General features: G+C 42.2%; 1 protein-coding gene across 4 annotated transcripts in view; it reads right to left on the reverse strand.

Annotated features, from left to right (window-relative positions):
• The window catches only part of USP15 (ubiquitin specific peptidase 15), a 128,651-nt gene that overhangs the window by 76,088 nt on the left and 32,739 nt on the right, over positions 1-19,824 (reverse strand). For all 4 annotated transcript variants that reach the window (XM_074942141.1, XM_074942140.1, XM_074942138.1 and 1 more), the window contains 2 exons: positions 13,370-13,500; positions 10,092-10,218 (listed from right to left, as the gene is read on the reverse strand). In XM_074942141.1, the coding sequence (XP_074798242.1) occupies positions 10,092-10,218; positions 13,370-13,500 (258 nt within the window). The remainder of the gene's footprint in view (positions 1-10,091; positions 10,219-13,369; positions 13,501-19,824) is intronic.

Here is a 19,824-nt window from a genome sequence, read left to right on the forward strand (position 1 = left end):
ATACAGTGGGAACAGCTGAACAGACAAGAGCGTATATGGTGCAGGGGTGGGAGGCTGCTGGTTGGAGCTGTTGCTACATCCTAGGGTCCTGCCAAGAGGAGCCAGTTCAGGCCCTCCTTGACTTCCCCTTCACTACATTATGCTCTAGAGAAGCACTCCAAATGTAGTCAGGTGCTGGTTGACTGATGAGACGATGAGGGAAGCAGCGTCTAAGAAGCCATCTACTCACTGTAAGAGGGTGCAGTGGATATGGGGGAGAAGGGACATTAAAAAGAGGAGTGCTTGCAAGGCCCAAGCAACTGCTGCTGATTTTGCTAACACTATCTTATTATAATTCCCTCCAATACATAAATAAAACTTCTCTAATATGCACACTACCAGAAAACAAGTGAAGAGTAAATTGTATGAATGATGTACATGTATATGCTGAGTGTGGACAATAAGAGGAAGCCTTAGTGTTTTAGAAAATACAAGGGCTTATCAGCTCCTATTTCTACTTGTCAAAAAGTACATTGTTACAGTAAAGTTGAACATAATATATCTACTTTTTTAAAAGCTGAAGAATGGCTTATTATTTACTAACAAACATTCTTCAATTTCTTTTGCTCTATGGACCAGTCAAATTTCTGAAGTCAAGGAGTATTTCCCACTATGAATAATATTTTCAAATTCAAGTATTTCTGAACCCATTGCAGATTGTGGTGTTTTGCTCTAAAAAGGATGATTTACAATGTTGGCAACTGAGCAGCACCAATTAAAAAAAATTAAGAGATATATTTAACAATAAAAGCTAGGCTCAACATAATTCATTTATAGTAATAACTGCTTATATTTCAAGCTTTCAGACATCAGTATCTGGTGTGAGCAAAAATCAGTTTTCCTAAATACATACGTTTTTAGTTTTATGTACCATACATTTCAGCTAGTTTACATTATATGAATCAGCTTCTATATTTTTCATGTTGAAACACCCTTATTTATTGACTACTTCATCCCTCCAGGGTTTGGACTGTACCTCTTCCATACAAACTCCTTGTACAGTGATTAACTTATTTTTAGTATGAAAGTAAATTAGGCTATTCACATTATCTAACAGTTCTGATATCCTGGTTTATAGAATCTGTTTATTTAGGGTGATCAAATGTCCAGTTTTCAAAGGAACAGACCTATATTAAGCCTTCCTGCAGGAGTCCCTAATTTTTCTTAAAAACAGGCAAACTGTCCCGTATTTTCTGTTGCCCCCCCCATCAGTACGGGCGGGTCCTGCTGCTGGCCGGATCCCTGCTCACCAGCCGCCCGCCCACCAGCGGTGAGTGGGGAGGAGGAGGTGCGTGTCCAGTGGTCCAGAATGAGGGTGGGTGTGCAAGGCTGGAGGCAGGGCAGACCTGCAGTGCACAGAGCCGGCCGCTCCTCTTGCTGGTCTGTCAGTGCAGCCCCTACTGCATGCCGGCTCTCAGCCGGCAAGACCCCACCACCCCCTGTGCCATTTTCAATCAGGTACTCTGAAGCCCCTGCAACCAGGTTCTCTGGCCCCTGGTGCACAATGCACATCCTTAGGGCTCAGCACCTTCCTGCCCGCGCTGTAGCTGGGAGACAGGGGAAGCCTGGAGGTGTTAGCTGCCTTTCTACACTGTGCAGGCAGGAAAGGACGAGCTGCTTCCAGCCACAGGGGAGCGGGTGGGGAGGGGAGGAGGAGGAGGAGGAAGAGAAGGAAGGGAGAGCCAGGTCATCTGTCCCCCTGCCCCGGCTGGAAGCAGCTCCTGGCCCTTCCCTCCTGCACAGTGCCAAAAAGCTGCTGATGGCCATGTTCTGGTGGGAACAGAAATGGGAGGCCGGGGGACGACACGACATGCAATTAGTGTGATTAACTGACTTTTCAGTATTCGTTTTTATTTAAAGTGAATTTTTATCCTATGAATTTTGAATCATATTGAGCAAAAAATGTTTTCTTTTAAACCAATGACTAAAATACGTTTAATCTAAAAACAGAATAAAGAAGTTACCTACTTTACAGTAACTGTGGTTCAAGATGTGCAGTTCACATGCATTCCACTTTTGATGGGTATGCACCCCATGCACATATACCTTACATGTCCTTGCACCCGCACGCCTACCTGAGGGCATAAAGGGACAGCACTGGCCCAAGCATCCTTCAGTTCCTTCTCCAATACAGATTCTCAGAAGTAGGACTTCATAATAGTGGGGGAAGGACAGTGGGCATAGAATCCATATGGACAACACATCTCAAAAACCCAAGTTACTTTAAGGTAATTAACCTTTCTTCCTCAAGTGCCTATCCATATGGATTCCACTCTTGGTGATTAACACATAGTTATGCTTTTGGTTGGAAGATGGTACTATGAGTCCTACTTAAACAACAAGTGCAGGACAGCCCTCCCAAAACAAGCATCCAAACCAGAAGCCGCGACCAAGAAGTAGGTGTCTTGTAAACATATGGGCTGAGCTGCATATAATTGACCTACCGGATCCAGAAATAGGGGCATTTTTCAAACAGGCAGCAGAGATTGCCTGAGCACTAGTGGTATGAGCTCTAATATGGTTAGGTGGATCTAACTTTGCTAACTCATAGCATGTTCTTGTACAGCAAAAAAAACCCATTTTGATAATCTGAGGATATTTCCTGATGCTTAACATTTTCAGCGAAGGCCACAAATAGTCTAGGTGTGTTCCTGAACGACTATGTCCTGTTAAGAAAGCGTGATAATAGCATTATTATATCAAGTGTGTGAAATTTTGCTTCTACTGGGGTTGAGTGAGGTTGCAGAAGAAGACAGAGGTGAATGATTTGGTTCATATGGAACTCTGATCCACTCTGGGCAGGAACTTGAGATGAAGCCAGAGATCATACATTGTACCAGAAGGATACAGTTAAGGGGAACCTGCCACGAGGGCCCGAATCTCCTCTTTCGCTTTGAGATGATGTAATGGTTACGAAAAAGGCAGTCTTCATCAATAGGTAGTAAAGGAAAGAGTTTGCTAAGAGCTCAAAGGGGGCGACCCATCTACCCTGTTAACACTGTACTGGTGGGTTCCAGAGGCACAGAGTTCCTGAAGTAGGAGAAAAAATAAATAAGGCTCTTAAGGAATCTAGACACTGGACTGTGAGAAAAATACACAGTGTAGCCCTGGATAGTAGAGTGATTGTTGATAGATGGACCTTTACGGAACTGAAAGAAAATCCAGATTGTTTCAGGTCTAGTAAAATAGTCCAATAATACTGAAATTGTTGTTTTATCAAAGGAGATAGCTAGTGCCAATATGCCCAAATAGAAAGACTTCCACTTTGCTTTACTAGTCACTCTAGTTGAGGCTTCCCTACCTTGGAACGGAATATTCTGAACTTCCAATGAGCAGCTTTCAATGGACATCATCCAACCAACATCCAGGTTGTCAATGTAACAAAGGTCCGGATGTAGGATCTCATAGTTGTTCTATGATGCTATGTTGAACAGGGGAGGTGAGGTGATCTGATCAGGGGCTGGGCTGAGGTTGAACAGATCCAAATACTAAAACTACCTTGCCCAAGGGAGGCTACTATGATTATCTACCGTACCTCTTGCCTTGGGACCCTCAGTATCGTAGGGATCAGTCTACATGTCCAGTGGATAAGACAGACATCTGACAGAAAGCCCAGACTGGAGCCTCTCTGGAGCAGAACACTTGGCATTTCTTGTTTTAGTCTGTGGCTATCAATGGATAGCCTTACTTGCGGAAGTCTAACACTGTGTTCTTGACAGGCCACTCCTGGGTGTCTGAAAACTGTCTGCAGAGGTGATCTGCTGGAGCGTTCTGAATGCCTGGCAGATGCAGGGCCAGTGGTATGACCTAGGAATACCTAAATCAACTCCAAAGTCAAATAGCTTCTTGACATAGAAAAGATGACTTGGCTCCTCCCTGTCTGCTGACATAATGATGGTTAATCAAGATCTGCATTGCATATCCCTGGAGTAAAGGCAGATACGGCATGCTAGACAACAGCTCTGAGCTCTGCAATGTTTATATGTAGATAAGCTTTCTGAAGGGACCACAGACCCAAGTCTGAAGATGGTCTAAGATGAGCTCATCACTCCAGAGTGGAGGTGTCTCACCAGAGTATTGGTAGGTAGAGGTGCAGAGAAGGGTCAAACGTTACATACTTGAAGAGTGCATTTCCACCAGTTTAATGAAAGCACTTCTTGCAGGACTGTGACCATCATATGTCTATGCAGAGTCTGCTGGATAGATGCACTGATTTCATCCATCCTTGCATGAAGTGTAGGTGAAGTCTAGCAAACTGTGTCATGTAGGCGCATGAGGCCATGGGTCCCAAGAGTCTGAGGTATATTCTCACTTATGTCCTTAGGTAAGCTTGACGTTGGTTGAGGAGGTTCATTATTGTTTGGAATCTTTCTTGTAGCAGGTAAACGTTTGCTGATCTGGAATCTAATGTAGCTTCTATGAACCCTATGTTTTGATTCTGAGTAAGTATAAGTGCTGATTTTTCTCTGCCAACTTTGAGGCCCAGAGTGGAGAAGTGCTTTAAAGGTATTTGAATTGTGTCAGTCACCTTTTGCAGTGATTTTCCTTGGATCAGCCAATTGTCTAGATATGGGTAACCCTGTATTTCTTGTCTCCTTTGATGAGCTGCCACACCTGCCAAGCACTTGGTGAACAATCTCAGGGTTGTGTCAAGACTAAAAGACAGGACCTCATACTGGCAGTGAGATATTCCTATTAGGAATCAGAGCTATTTATGGTTAGCGAGATGAATGGATATGTGAAAGCAGGCATTGTGCAGGTCAAGATCTGCGAACCAGTCTTGAGAATCTAACAAAAGAATTATGGAGGTCAGAGTCACCATCCTGAAATTGAGAGAGAGATTGATTTGTTGAGAAAAAGGTCCAGAATGGGATGCCAACTCTCTTCTTCTTTAGTAAGAGAAAATAATGGGAATAAAATCCCCTGCACACTGAGGATTCCTCCTCCACTGCTCCAAGTCATAGAAGGGAGTCCACTTCTTGTTTTAAGAGTATTTCCTTAAAAGGATCAGGGAAAAAAGTAAGGAGTAGGAAGAGACTGGAACTGAATATATTACCTCTTGTTTACAATCTCCAGGACTCACTGGTCCAAGGTGATCAGTCCAGGCTTCTCAAAAATAAAAGAAGCAGTTGCCAAAAGGGTTGGGGCAAAGAACATAGAGAAAACATCCTCAAGAGGTTCTGCCAGCTCTTGACACTGACGTCACACCAGCTATGTAGTTGAAGATGTGCAGCATCTGAGGAAGATGCTGAAGGCCATCATCAGGGAAGGGAAACTGCCTAAAGAAAGTTTGTCACCTTGCTTGTTTCCGTCTTGAGGCTGGAATGTACAGACCCAATGAATGAAGAGTCACCCTAGAGTACTTTAGTGAACGGAGACCTGCATCTCAAAGGAAAGGATCTCAGTTGTGGTTTTGACTTCTTTGCAAACCAAGAAAGACTTTCTCGTTTCCACCGCTGTGGCCGTAGTACATGCCACACTGTCAGACACATCCAAGCACAAACTGCAGGGAAGTAAGGATATCAACTGCCCCTCAGTCATGATAGCTTTTAGTTCCTCTCAGTGTTCCTGTGGTAACTCGTTTACAATCTGAGACAACTTATCCCAGATCAAGTATAATTATATTTGGAGAGGGCGGCCTCATAATTAGCCACGTGCATCTGGAGGCTGACAGATAAACACACCTTGTGCCTGAAGAGGTTGAACTTCAAGTCCTTCTTTCTGGGTGTGAATTTGGGAGGTGCCTGTTTTGACTTTTCCTGGACATTGACAAGTGATCCCATTCCTGGGTGGGAAATAAAAGTATTCAGATCCTTTAGAAAGAACTTAGTGCCTTCTGTGTCTGCTTGCTTTGATGTGGCCAGTAATGGCACCTGTATTGATTGTGGTGTATACCACATATCTTTTGCAGGCTTTCACAGTCTTTGATATATTGGCGTGGCAAGCCTGCCAGGAATGGAAGAGTGCAGGATATTTAGAAGCTTGCGAGATTTCTCCTGCACCTCTTTTTGTGGCATATCCAGTGTGTCTGCCATGTGTTTGATGATGTCTGGAATGCCATAAAATCATCTACTGAGGCAGAAGTAAAAGGATTTACTCCCTCAACGGGAGAGGATGAGGAGATTGCAGTGGGGACCAGCTGTTTTTCCCCTTGCAGTCATTTCTCTTCATTGCTTTCCTCCTCCTATCTTTTCATGATCTCAGGCTGCACTCATTGATCTGGCTGGGATGGTCCATACTGACTCTTTGGAGAAAGGGATTTAACTTTGGAATGACAGATGGTGCAGATTTGTGTGAATACAGCTGCATACTAGGACATTCAGTAGGCCATGGGTCGGTAGGTATATGTTCCTTATGAGCTGCAGGTCATTTCCTATTGTTCCTTCTAGAATCCTTCCTGATTCCCATTATGCTTGGGGGTAGGAGGTGTAAAGAAGGGTGAGTAGTTGGTCACTCAGTAGATGGGACTGAGAGGTAGTACACATCCTCCGAGGGAGCACAGTTTTATTAGGAGTGACCCACCTCTGAGGGGATGAAATCAGTACTGGAAGTATCTTCTTCACCTGTATACCAATAACTCAGAGGTGGGGCTTAGATATCACCATGCTCAATCTCTCAAGACAACATGAGCTGTCCCTCTGGACCCACAGTTAAATCACTCAGTACTGTACATGCATGGAGTTCGGAGACAGCAGGCCCTGTGTACCAAAGAACACCGCCCAAGGAAACAAATATGGAAGCGGTGGGTACTGAACCTCCAAGTACCAAAACAGTCACTGCCACGGTTGATGCATAAGAATCTACACTGAGAGAAACCCAGTCAACAGCTTTAGTGAGTACCGCTGATGCTTTCTTACCAGTTGGGACTGGGGCACCTGAGGGACCTCTCTCTCTTTTGGCCCAAGCAACCTATGCCCTGTGTCAGCTCTGGAGTGGTGCTCCTTTCTGTCCATGACAGAGTGAGCAGCATAGGTGGATGACTTGGGCCTCTTAACTGATGGAGGACTGTGGTGTAGCTGCGTCCTTCATTTTGATGTCCGAGGAAGTTTGCATTAAGTACTTGAGGAGGAACAACTTTTAGTTTTTAGTTGTTTTTTCTAGTTCACTGGCCTTCAGCCAGGGGTACTTGTACCCCTGGGGGTACTCATAGGTCTTCCAGGGGGTACATCAACTCATCTAGCTATTTGCCTAGTTTTACAACAGGCTAATAAAAAGCACTAGCAAAGTAAGTACAAACTAAAATTTCATAGTCAATGATTTGTTTATATTGCTCTGTATACTATACACTGAAATGTAAGTACTATATTTATATTCCAATTGATTTATTGTATAATTATTTTGTAAAATTTAGAAAATAAGCAATTTTTCAGTAATAGTGTGCTGTGACACTTTTGCATTTTTATGTTTGGGTTTGTAAGTTTTTAAGTGAGGTGAAACTTGGGGGTACACAAGACAAATTAGACTCTTGAAAGGGGTACAGTAGTCTGGAAAGGATGAGAGCCACTGCTCTAGATTTCTCAGTTCTTAGGAGGAGCAGCAATATATGGAACATTGCTTTGGAATGTGTCTTTCTCCTAGGCAAAACAAGCACCAAGCACGCCCGTCATTAAGTAGCACTAATACTTCCCACCAGAGACAGTTTTGAACCTCAGGGATTTTTCTTCTGCCACATTGCTAGAGCCTCTATGCAGGGGTTGTCTAGCCTAAAGACTAAAATCTAATTAGAAATATATATAGTGTGCCTATATATAAATATATATATATTACACACACAGCCAACAGCAGGGAACTAACTAAGTAGCAAGAGTAAAACACAGTAGCACAGTGAGCAAAGAAGTGGGTGGACAGTTTAGGGCACCACAAGTAGTAAGAAGGAACTGAGGGATGCATGAGCCCTTGTGTATGCACATGGATGAGGACATCTGAGGCACAGGCATGATCCCAATAGACAAGCTGTCCAAAATAATCAGATTCCATGTACATGGGATGCACAAGTACCAAGGGTGGAATCCACATGGAGAATCATTTGAAGAACTACATAAGATGATTTAAGTGTTACACAGACATAAATAAGACTGAAGCAATTAACATGCTTTCAAGCAGTCTAGTTGTATTTTTCTGATGAAAGCCAGCAATAAAAATTAAAAGTTGGTTTCACAGATGTTAAAAAAAAGTGACCTACAGCTGTTCGTAGGTGTCCCTCTGCAATATTAAGGTAGACAAGACCAGCTATAGCAGGAGTGGGTAAACTTTTTGGCCTGAGGGCCACAGCAGGGTTCCAAAACTGTATGGAAGGCCGGGTAGGGAAGGCTGTGCCTCCCCAAACCCTAACCCTATCTGCCCTGTCCCACTTCCCGCCCCCCTCCCAATCCCCGACCCATCCAACCCCCCCTACTCCTTGACTCCTGACCACCCCCTCCTGGGACCCCCTGCCCCTAACCACCCTCCCCCCCCCCACCGGTACTCACCCCCTATCCAACCCCCCCGCTACCTGACTGCCCTGCCCTCTATATCCACACCCCCGTCCCCTGATAGGCCCCCCGGGACCGCACCCCCATCCAACCCCCCTCCCCCATAAAGCACCCTGCAAACATGGGCAGAGGACTCAGGAGGAGCAGGGGCAGCCGCGCAGCTGGAGAGAAGCGGCGGTTTCCTCTTCAAAGCACCACTTCTCTCCAGCCGGCTGTGTGGCCGCCCGGTGCTCCTCCTGAGTCCTCCGCCCGCGTTCACTGCGCTCTTGCCACCTGCACCTCCGGCTGCTCCCCGGTGGCTGCAGGTGAGCCTCCCTCCCTGCTCTCCTCTGCCCCCGCAGTGCAGACCCCTCCCATGCTGGCGGCACAGTGAGCTGAGGCTGCAGAGGAGGGGCCGGGGGCTAGCCTCCCCAGCTGGGAGCTCAGGGGCCAAGCAGGATGGTCCCGTGGGCCATAGGTTGTCCACCTCGAAGATATAGGCTTTATATTAAACCCCACAAAAAGTTACCATAAAAAAGGTACCACATCACCTGGTGATTTTTCACAAATCACTCACTCTATATCTCACCTATCAGTCCTTATCCCCAAAGGAAACCGGCACAACACTTTCAAAAGATGAGCCTGGGAACTTGAATTCATAACTTTGCTAGACACTAAAAATCATGGACTGATTAGAGAAACTGGATTTACGGCTCATACAACAATTTGTCCCCTTCTAACAATCCCCCACAGCTTCCCCTCCCCTTCCTTTCCTCCCTATGACTGCAGGAGCATTAATGGGCCATTTCACCTTGATTGGTCTCTTGAAATGTGTGTTAGCTACATATGCTAAACAATCTGTTTCACCTTTTATTTGGCTCTGACACTCCAAGTTAGTTTCCCAGACATGCCGAACACTACTGTATGAGCTCAAAAGCTTGTTTCTCTAAAGTTGGTCCAATAAAATATATCACCTCACCCACCTTGTCACCACAAAAAAAAAAAGTCAGCTTTCCTTTATATATCAAAGAATAATGGGCATAATTTTCCCCATCTGAAGTCACCTTTAGCCAATAATGTCTCAAAAATAATCAATACATTCTCACGCTGATGTATCTTTCCCTCCCATCACCATGACACTATTCATCATCAAGGCCTCGGCTAAAACAAATAAGTATGCTGTATCATTATATAATTTTTGCACGCTGAAAATTATCAAGCAGCAGCACTGTGGCATCCAATAAAGACAAAAAATAAAAATGTTTCCATAGTTACTTCAGTTGCTTATTTATCTTATTTAGCAAAATGTCAAATTTCATTTTTAAAAGTAAAAGCTATTTGTATTATAGTTAAAAACAGCATTTGATGAGTGATCAGATTCTACTTTTGACTCAAACAAACCTGATCTTGTTACAATTTGCAAAAAAATTGTACTATTTTTGTAAAAAAACTGAACTGCTATTAAACTTCTAGTTCATCTATTTTTTCATTCTTGTGAAATTTGTAGATGCAACATATCTAGAACTCAGAGTCTAAGCCATACTCTCAAATACCATTAAATGTAGCTATTTACAGTTATAGAATATGGAAAATTGTGCATACCTATCGTATCAGCTTTACTAAATCTTCGTGTCACAACACCGTTCATGTTTCCATTTTCACACAGCTTTAATTCTGTTAGATATACTTCTACTTTGCAGTGCTTTACAAACATACCCTGTTCAACCACCTGAAAACACACCAAAAACAACAGAACAGTGTCTGCTATGAATCTGAATATATTTAGATATACATACTTACATGTACTTGTTTTTAGAAACCTCTTTAGGAAACTAATAAAAATTCAGTGAATATAAAAGGTACAAATTATATTAAGCCAATTATAAATGCCAAATATCAGAAATAAAATTCTTGTATAACATTTTTAGAAAACATTCAGTATCTGAAAAAGCTGAATTTTCTGACAACTATTTCTTTTTCTGCAAATTGTATATGTACATATGTTAATACTATACATTATATATTATACAAGCGTGCATATGTGTATATAATCAAAATGTACATTAATAAAATTGGACATTTCAGTTTTAAAATCTGTTTAGTCTGAGTTAGTTCCTTGAAATATAAGAAGCAATTTTCTAGTTCCATATATTAAACCTTGACATACAGTTAAAAATCCCTATTTTTTACGACAAATAAAACTTTAAGAACTACTGTAACAATACAGTAACAATTTTGGATATTATATAACAAACTTTTAAAACAAATATTGTACATAAGCAACAACTGCCAAACAAGTCGTTCATCTATGCTCTGGTAGTGGATATATTAGTTTTTGGCTTCATCCACGCAAGGTATTTTAAAATTTGCTCTTTACATGTTTACTTTGCAATATCCACTATCAGACAGTAAAGCAGCTAGGGAAACATGCAAATTAATCAAAGTAAAATCCAGAAAAAATATTCATGGTCACCTCAAATATATTTCCTTTTGATCCTTCAAAGTAACTGCAGTACTTAGTCATGTAGACTGTTCTGAAAATAGCCATCAGCCTGATATACGATACATCAGACAAATACGGTAAAAAAGAAGGCATCAAATAATTACTTGGAGGGATCTGCTGTACGAAACCTCCTTAAGAGCAAGCATTACAGGAAAAATATGCATCAATGAACTATTCACCCAGTGTTTAACAATTAGCCTTGAGCTGTAATAACTACCAACTGGGATCACATTTAACTACAATGCATCTTAACACAAGTTCAACATCTTATCTACACTGGGGTTTTTATATCTATGCAAGGGCTGCAGTGATGTAAACTGTGATTTGCTTTGGTGCGGCTTACCCTCAGATTAAGGCAACGTTAAAGCATGCTGTATTATCCAAAAGAGCCACACTGGGCAACATCGAGAACCTAGTGCATTGCTATAATCTAAATTTAGGTACACCGCCTCACAAAGTTTCACAACAGTGAAGAACATCGCTGCAAAGCATAGGGGATAAAAAGAAAAGTGAACAGTCAAATGGGGAAACTGCTCCCCAGAAGTCAAAGAAAAAGCACCTCCACCCCTTACAGAAAGATTAAAGAGGAAACAGGACAGAGAAATCAATGAATGAATGGGGGGCGGGGGGAGAGAAATGATGAAGATAAAGAGAGAAAATGTATCTGTAATTGTTGCATGAAAATATATTTAATCTGATTCCCACTAATGGGTCCACAATATTTAGGAGAATATTGGCAAAATCTCTCTTTGAGCAACTCTAACCTAACAGTCCTGGAAGAGTGTAGTTGTGCTATTCTACTTCAACACTTATGTTATCCCTGGTACTCTATTGGTCAGTTCCTTCTAAGCATCCCCATAATAGTTACTGGTGAAAAAGGGGAGGCGGGGTGGTGGGGGGGACAACAATGCAAAATTACAGAACCTTTTGCGAAGTAGGGAGGAAGGAGAGAAACTGTTTATTTGCTGAAATGTATATGTTCAGACACTCATAATTATAGGTAAATAATTATCTTTGAAAAATAACCATCCTGATGTATTCTTACTCTTACAAACTAAAGTTCCATGGATGTTTCTTTAAAAATAAAATAAAAAGAAAAGAATAGGCCAGGCAGCATGTAATGATAAATAAATGCTGAGTCCATTACATACCACAAATTTAATTTCTTGAGCTCTATACCTCTCACGAAAGAGAGGAATCCATGAAGGCGTGAGCCTTCTTCTACAGATCCAGCTGGCACTTGCCCATGAAAGGTGAGCTGTCAGCATTATAGACTGGTAAATTCTGTGTTCACTGAAGTCAGGGTGAGGACTTGCTGTGCCAAAAGTCTAAGCCTTAGCCATAGAAGACTATCATCAGAAACAAGACTAGAATTATAACCAATGACTACCATAAAGTGAAGATATTTCATATTGGCCAACTTGGAAATGGTCACAGTAACACAGATATTAATACACCTTCAATAACTGGTCCAGAATAGGATGCCTTAAAATCACTGTCCTGAAAATCCAAATGCAATCTCCAAATTAGAAGGGACCACACCTTAGCTATCTTTTATATAAAATGGGAATAAAAACAATACTGTACAAGTACATACAAGAGTGGTTTGTGCCAAGGCTTTCTGGGCAGACTGTGCTTAAGGAATGAGCTCTCAAGCAGTCCCCAGATACGTCAGGGCCCAGAGGCAGGGTGTGCATATCCTGACTAATGTGCTCAAAACTTCAGCTGGACCAAAGGCCTCATTTTTGGCAGCAGGACAGTGCTTTGGTGCTAAAAACTGGGACACCATTAAAAGCAATCTGCTGAATAGAAGAGATTATGAGTTTATTTATCATATATGAGGAACCATTAGGTGATCTACTGGTGCCAACTTTATTAGGTCTGGAGCAGCTCTTCATTAACATTGGATTCACACTTCATAATTCACAACTATAAAAAGCTGACCTTGTCTGATTTTTTTGTATTACAATTGTGAAAAGTACACCCTAGCTGATAAAATTGAGATTTTTCAGAACTAGCTTACAAGATTATTTGCACTAATGAGATTCAGCAGCCTCTAAAGTTTAAGGTTTTCTTGAAAAATAACAGGATTCAGTTCAATGAAAAAAAGTCACCCATCCTTCTTCAGCTTTGTTCAAGTTGTTTGTGTTTTTTTTTTTTTAACTGAGCCAATTCCTAAAACCTGAATATGAAAAAAAGCCCAAATAAGTGACTGTATTAACTAAAACAATATTAAGTTGACGTATTCATCATGGACAGGACTTTGTGAGCTCCCAATATGCAAAACTCCAACTGATTTCAATAGGGCCAATAGCGTCTGTAGGACTACATTCAGGATGATCTTAGTTTCACAATGTTTAATTTGTTTAGAGAGTACCTTGCGTGCTATTGGCTCCTGACCTTCCATCAGTGTGTACCAGCTAACTAGTTTATTCCAGCCTTCAGTTGGCAAAAGGATGTAGTCCAGCTCATCAATGAGATGCTCCTTGAGAGACTGAGAGTCCCCATCTGTGAGGAAGAGGGAGAGATTGATTTTTAATCCACCATGTTAATCATCTGCATTAATACTGAAAATACCAATCAAAAATGTAGTAATTAACTGTTTCTCAGAAATATACTCTTTTCTTAGTGTTTGAAATTCAGTAGCCAAATAATGTTAATATTATGACTCAAAGCACCAAGATGTAATTTATAAATATTTAGGGGGAAGGGGGGAATTTTAGCAATGAAGTCTCCAATATAAGGATGGTTGGACTGCTGCAGTTTACTTCTATTAAATGAAATGGAAATAAAATCCATAACCTTTCTGGACATGCAGTTTACAGTCATCAAGATGGCATGCATCCTACATAGCACTTTGACATACAGTAATGTTCTTACTGTAAAAAATAAATCCACAACACATGAAGCAGTCCTAGAAAGAGAGAAGTTACTTACCTTATACAGTAACTAGTGTTCTTCAAGATGTGTAGTCCCTGTCTGTATTCCATTGTGAGTGAGCATGTGGCTCCATGTGCCTGAGACTGGAAGATTTTGCTAGTCATGTCCATTGGTCTGTGCTTGAGCCCTTCTCTTCCTCATGCTCCTAACCAAGGGCCTAAGAGGCAGTCTGGACCAATGGCCTCTCAAATGTCCTTTTCTACCATGTATCATATCTAAAGATCGGAAGCAGAGAGGAAGGAGAGCAGGTAGCGGAATGCAGATAGGGACCACATCTTGAAAAACTCCCAGTACTGCACTGTACAACTTTCTTCTTCAAGTGTTGGTCCCTAAACGTATTCCACTGTGGGCGATTGACAAGCAGTGCTTATCAAGGAGGAGGGAGCGAGGACCTCTGTGATACTAATGATTGGAGTACTTCTGTACAGAAAAATGCATCAGCTGCAGAAGCCTACACTAACTCATGATGTCTTCAACAGGTATGCCCTGAACTCCAAGTGGCCACTCTACAGATTTCAACAATAGGAACTCCTTAAAGGGAGAGTACAGAGGCCACCTGGGTTCTAGCAGAGTGAGCTCTCTCATCTTGTGATGGAGGAGTGTCTGTCAATTTGTACACAATAGAATGCATCCTAAAATCCACTTGGAAAGTCTTTGGGAGAAAACTACTTCCCCCTCCTTTGTTCTGTGAATGACATCAGCAGTCTAGGCAATTTCCTAAATGGCCTTGTTTTTTGGAGGCAAAATGCCACAGCTCGATGGCTGTCAAGAGAGTGAAGCGTTTGTTTTTCATTAGTGACATGCGCTGTTGGGAAGAAAATAGGTAGATGGACTGCCTGATTCAGATGAAAATCAGAGATGATTTAAGGAGTAAATTTAGGATGTAGCCTCAGAGCAATTTTAGCCTTGTGAAATCAGGCCTTCCAAAAAAACATACTATCATCAAATGGATGAAGATAGAGTAGTAATCAATCAGAGCATTACAGGTGCTGATAGCTCTCTTGGCAGTTGAGAGAGACCCGAGGTCCAATACGGTAGGCATGTTAAGTCCTCTGCAATTATCTGATGGCTGTCAAGACCATGCTGAAAACCATTTTTGCACTTGACTGTGTGGCATTTTCTAGTGGACTCTATTCTACTATTGTTATGTATGGGCTGAATTACTTCAGAGCATGCATTTTAGGTTTTACACCAGAAAACAGGCTGTCAGTTAGAAGGAAGCCAGATTGGGATGCTTGACTCTGCCTCTGTCCTGGGTCAAAAGGTCTGGAAACTGATGTATGCGTGTATTGACATCTGAAGAAAGTTAGGGAACCACAACTGCCTGGGCCATCTGATAACAATAAGAATGACCACTGTACCATTCTCCCTGATTTCCTTAGAACCTAAAGTTAATAAAAATTGATAGGAAGGTATACAGCAGTTGCTTTGACCAGAAAATTAGGAGTGCGTTTCCTCTGGAGCCTTGCCCTTGACCCCACTGGAGCAGTAGACTGCGTACTTCCTGTTGTTGGGATGCAAAAAAGGTCCCAGGATGGGGATCCCCAATGGCAAAATGCATGCTGTGCCATGGAATTAAGTAGCTCCCATTTGTGGTTCTAAGAGAAGGATCTCCTGAGGCTGTCAACTAAACGTGTTGTACATCTCTGGCAGATGTACTGCCAATGGGGTGATCCAGTGGCAAATACACCAGTTTCAAAGTTTTACAGCTTCAATAGATCTTGCTCCCACTTGTTTCTTGGTGTAAAACACTGTTGATATGTCTGACATCAGATGAATATGTAGGGGCTGAATGATGGGGTGAATGCTTGCATGATTTGCATATTGCCCGCAGTTCAAGCAGGCTTAGATAGGTCCAGGAGTCTTGTGGCGATCATGTTCCTCGAGCTCATTTGGGTGGCAGGGGAAGGGGAGACACCCCAGCCTAACAGGGGACATCTCCCCCACAACTCATTCTCCCACCATGATAGAAAAGCTTGGATCTCAGGCACATGAAGTACATGTGCAACTACAGTGGAATACATATGGGGACCAACAGTCAAAGAACAACCAGAAGATATAGGAGACACCAGGCAAGAAAATGTGCAAGCAAGTTCCATTATCAGAAATACTTTTTTTAAAATTTCAATTATGAAAGGATTTTCTTTTGATTTAAAACATGTCATGCAATATTATCAATTATACATTCTACAAATATATTAGAAATTATACATTACATGTTATAAGGTTCTACAAATACATTAGAAGCAATAGGAAAACCAAGGACAGGGTAGGCCCATTACTCAATGATCGGGGGCGGGGGAGAACAGAAAATGTGGCAATGGCAGAGGTGCTTAATGACTTTTGTTTTGGTTTTCACCAAGAAGGTTGGTGGCGATTGGATGTCTAACATAGTGCATGTCTGTGAAAATGAGGTAGGATCAGAGCTAAAATAGAAAAAGAACAAGTTAAAAATTACTTAGCCAAGCTAGATGTCTTCATGCCACCAGGGCCTGATGAAATGCACCCTAGAAGTCTCAAGGAGCTAACTGAGGAGATATCTGAGCCATTAGAGATTATCTTTGAAAAGTCATGGAAGACGGGAGAGATTCCAGATGACTGGAAAAGGGCAAATATAGTGCCAATGTATAAAAAGGGAAATGAGGACAACCTGGGGAATTACAGACCAGTCAGCTTAACTTCTGTACCCGGAAAGATAATGGAGCAAATAATTAAGCAATCAGTTTGAAAACACATAGAAGATAATTAGGTGAAAAGTAACAGTCAGCATGGATTTGTCAAACACAAATCGTGTCAAACCAAACGGATAGCTTTCTTTGACAGGGTAACCAGCCTTCGGGGTGGGAGGAAAAGCAGTAGACTTGGTATATCTTGACTTTAGTAAAGCTTTTGATGCTGTCTCACATGACCTTCTCATAAACAAACCAGGGAAAAGCAACCTAGATGGAGCAACAAGGTGGGTGCAAAACTGGTTGGCAAACCATTCCCAGAGAGTAGTTATCAGTGGTTCACAATCATGCTGGAAGGACATAACAAGTGGGGTCCTGCAGGGATCAGTTCTGGGTCCGTTTCTGTTCAATATCTTCATCAATGATTTAGATAATGGTATAGAGAGTACATTTATAAAGTTCGCGGACGATACCAAGCTGGGAGGGGTTGCACGTGCTTTGGAGGATAGGATTAAAATTCAAAATGATCTGGACAAATTAGAGAAATGGTGTGAAGTAAACAGGATGAATGACATTCAATAAGGACAAATGCAACGTACTCCATTTAGGAAGGAACGATCAGTTGCACACATACAAAATGGGAGATGACTGCCTAGGAAGGAGTACTGCGGAAAGGGATCTGGGGGTCATATTGGACCATAAGATAAATATGAGCCAACAGTATACCACTGTTGCAAAGAAAGCAAATATCATTCTGGGATGTATAAGCAAGAGTGTTGTAAGCAAGACATGAGAAGTAATTCTTCCACTCTACTCCGCACTAATTAGGCCTCAACTGGAGTACTGCGTCCAGTTCTGGGCGCCGCATTTCGGGAAAGAGGTGGACAAATTGGAGAAAGTCCAGAGAAAAGCAACAAAAATGATTAAAGGTCTAGAAAACATGACTCTATGAGGGAAGATTGAAAAAATTGAGTTTGTTTATTCTGGAAAAGAGAAGACCGAGAGGGGACATGATAACAGTTTTCAAGTACATAAAAGGCTTTTACTAGGAGGAGGGAGAAGAATTGTTCTTCTTAACCTCTGAGAATAGGACAAGAAGCAATGGGCTTAATATGCAGAAAGGGAGGTTTAGGTTGGACATTAGGAAAAACTTCCTGTCAGGGAGGTTCAGCACTGGAATAAATTGCCTAGGGAGGTTGTCATCACTGGAGATTCTTAAGAGCAGGTTAGAGAAACACCTGTCAGGATGTGATGTCCCTTCATCTGAACGTACTGCAGAAAGTAAACCAACAAAATTAGATTTAAATATACTCGTCTTTAATAATCTAGATACTAATCAATCAGATGAGGAAACTAGGTTTTGTGAAATATGGTTCATCCCACGGTGTCCTTTTAACCCAAAGCAGGGTGCACATAGAGAGAGGAAGAGTCCATAAAAATCTAATTCTTCCTCATGTCTGCCTTTCCCTTGAAGTTGTATTTAAAACAAAATTCTTGTTATCTTATGGAGAAAAAGTTACATTTCTCTCAAAAAATAAAACGAGAAGGAGCACACATCACAATAAGTATCAAAACCTCTAGTTTATTTTTCACTTAGATTGTATTTTTATAATCATCTCAAGTTTTGTGTCTCTGAGTACAAATATAAAGTAGCATATTTTTGCGCCAATTAGTCTGTACAAAGATGATATATCCACTTGTCGGGGGTCAGCTGGGGTCCCAGGGACGGACCACTTACATCAGCAGCTGTATTGCCCCACAGCAAGAGTTTATGGGACCGCATCTCTTGGCAGCAGTGCTGCCCAGTGGCAAGAATCTACGGGGCCACCTCTCCTGGTGGCGAGAGTACGTGGGGCTGCTTGTCCCGGCATGTATCACCCAGTGGCAAGAGTCTATGAGGCCGCCTCTCCTGATGGCAGTATCGCCTGGCACCAAGTGCGGGAAAGGTAGGGAAACCCTGGCCCACCCTACTCCATCGGGTTCCAACCCAAGGCCCTTTGAAATCAGTTACTCTGTTGCAGGGTTCAGGTCTCCGTGTACCCAAATACTCTGGGTTGCTTCCCACCCTTGGTCCCAGCTCTGGTATCTCCTTTGCTGGCACCAGCTCATCTTCTCCTTTGGACTCTGCAGTCGACTGGGATCCCCTGGCACAGTCAGGGTATTCAGAGTTGGTGGTTCAGAATCCCAGCCGCTGTTCAGCAGGGGCCTGCAGCACACGTATGCTCACCTCCTCAGCCAGTCCAGACTTAGCTGCTTCCTTTTATATACTTCCTCCACTGGGTGCATGTCCAGCAAGAGTGTGGGGGCATGACTCTTGGGTCCACAGCAATTTGTTAACCCCTGTGTTGCCAATGGGGGGTTGGTACACCCCATAACACTATAAAATTATTGATTTTGATAAAAAGAAAATTGTCTGCTCTCACCCCTAAAAAAAAAAAAAAAAGACCTTTTAAAATAAAAACCCAAAACTTCTAAATAAGATCTACTCTGATGTCCATTGGCAAGGAAACTTTTGATTATAAATTCTGAGTACAAGTTTTAATGTCTCATTTCCTGATTGACAGCAGTGTCTGTGAGGATGCCTAGTGATGCAGACTGGAAAACAGCCAGCAGGATCTCAGCTGCTATCACACACACTGCCCAGAAGTAAAAAAAAAAAAAATCCTTCTCCAAGGCTCCAGCAAACTCCTTTCCCCCACAAGCACTCAGTCTCTGTAGCTTATGCCGGCAGGGGACAGTTAGTGCACAGAGAATTCAAAGGGAAGAGAGCAGTGAGGTATTCCTGCTGCTCCAATCACAAGGGCAATGGAGATGCATCCTTGCCTCCTTCTACAGACCTTTCCTCATTCTAAAAGCAGCAATCCTCCCCACCCCTGCTAGTAGTTCTGCAGCATGTGCACATACAGGTGACAGAATGTGAGAGGTGTTGCCTTCGGTTCACAGACAGGGGGAGAGTGCTCCTTGTGATCATCACTGGCAGCTCTGAGAAGGTCAAAAAGTACTAATAAAGTAGCATGCAACCTTTGCAGGACTACAGACTACATGGCTACTTATCAGGAGCCAGAGGACAGGATGTAATTTTCATATATGTTTTCATAGGATTTTAGGCAGCAAAACTCTCAAAAATTAACTGGTAAGAAAAATTTAATGGAAAAAAATACCAGAGTAGGGTTTAGTAGGCATTAGTTATGAAGAACTGGTTTAGAGAAAACACAGAATCATA

Source organism: Natator depressus, chromosome 1, assembly GCF_965152275.1.
Source record: "Natator depressus isolate rNatDep1 chromosome 1, rNatDep2.hap1, whole genome shotgun sequence".
In the NCBI taxonomy this organism is placed as follows: Eukaryota; Metazoa; Chordata; order Testudines; family Cheloniidae; genus Natator; species Natator depressus.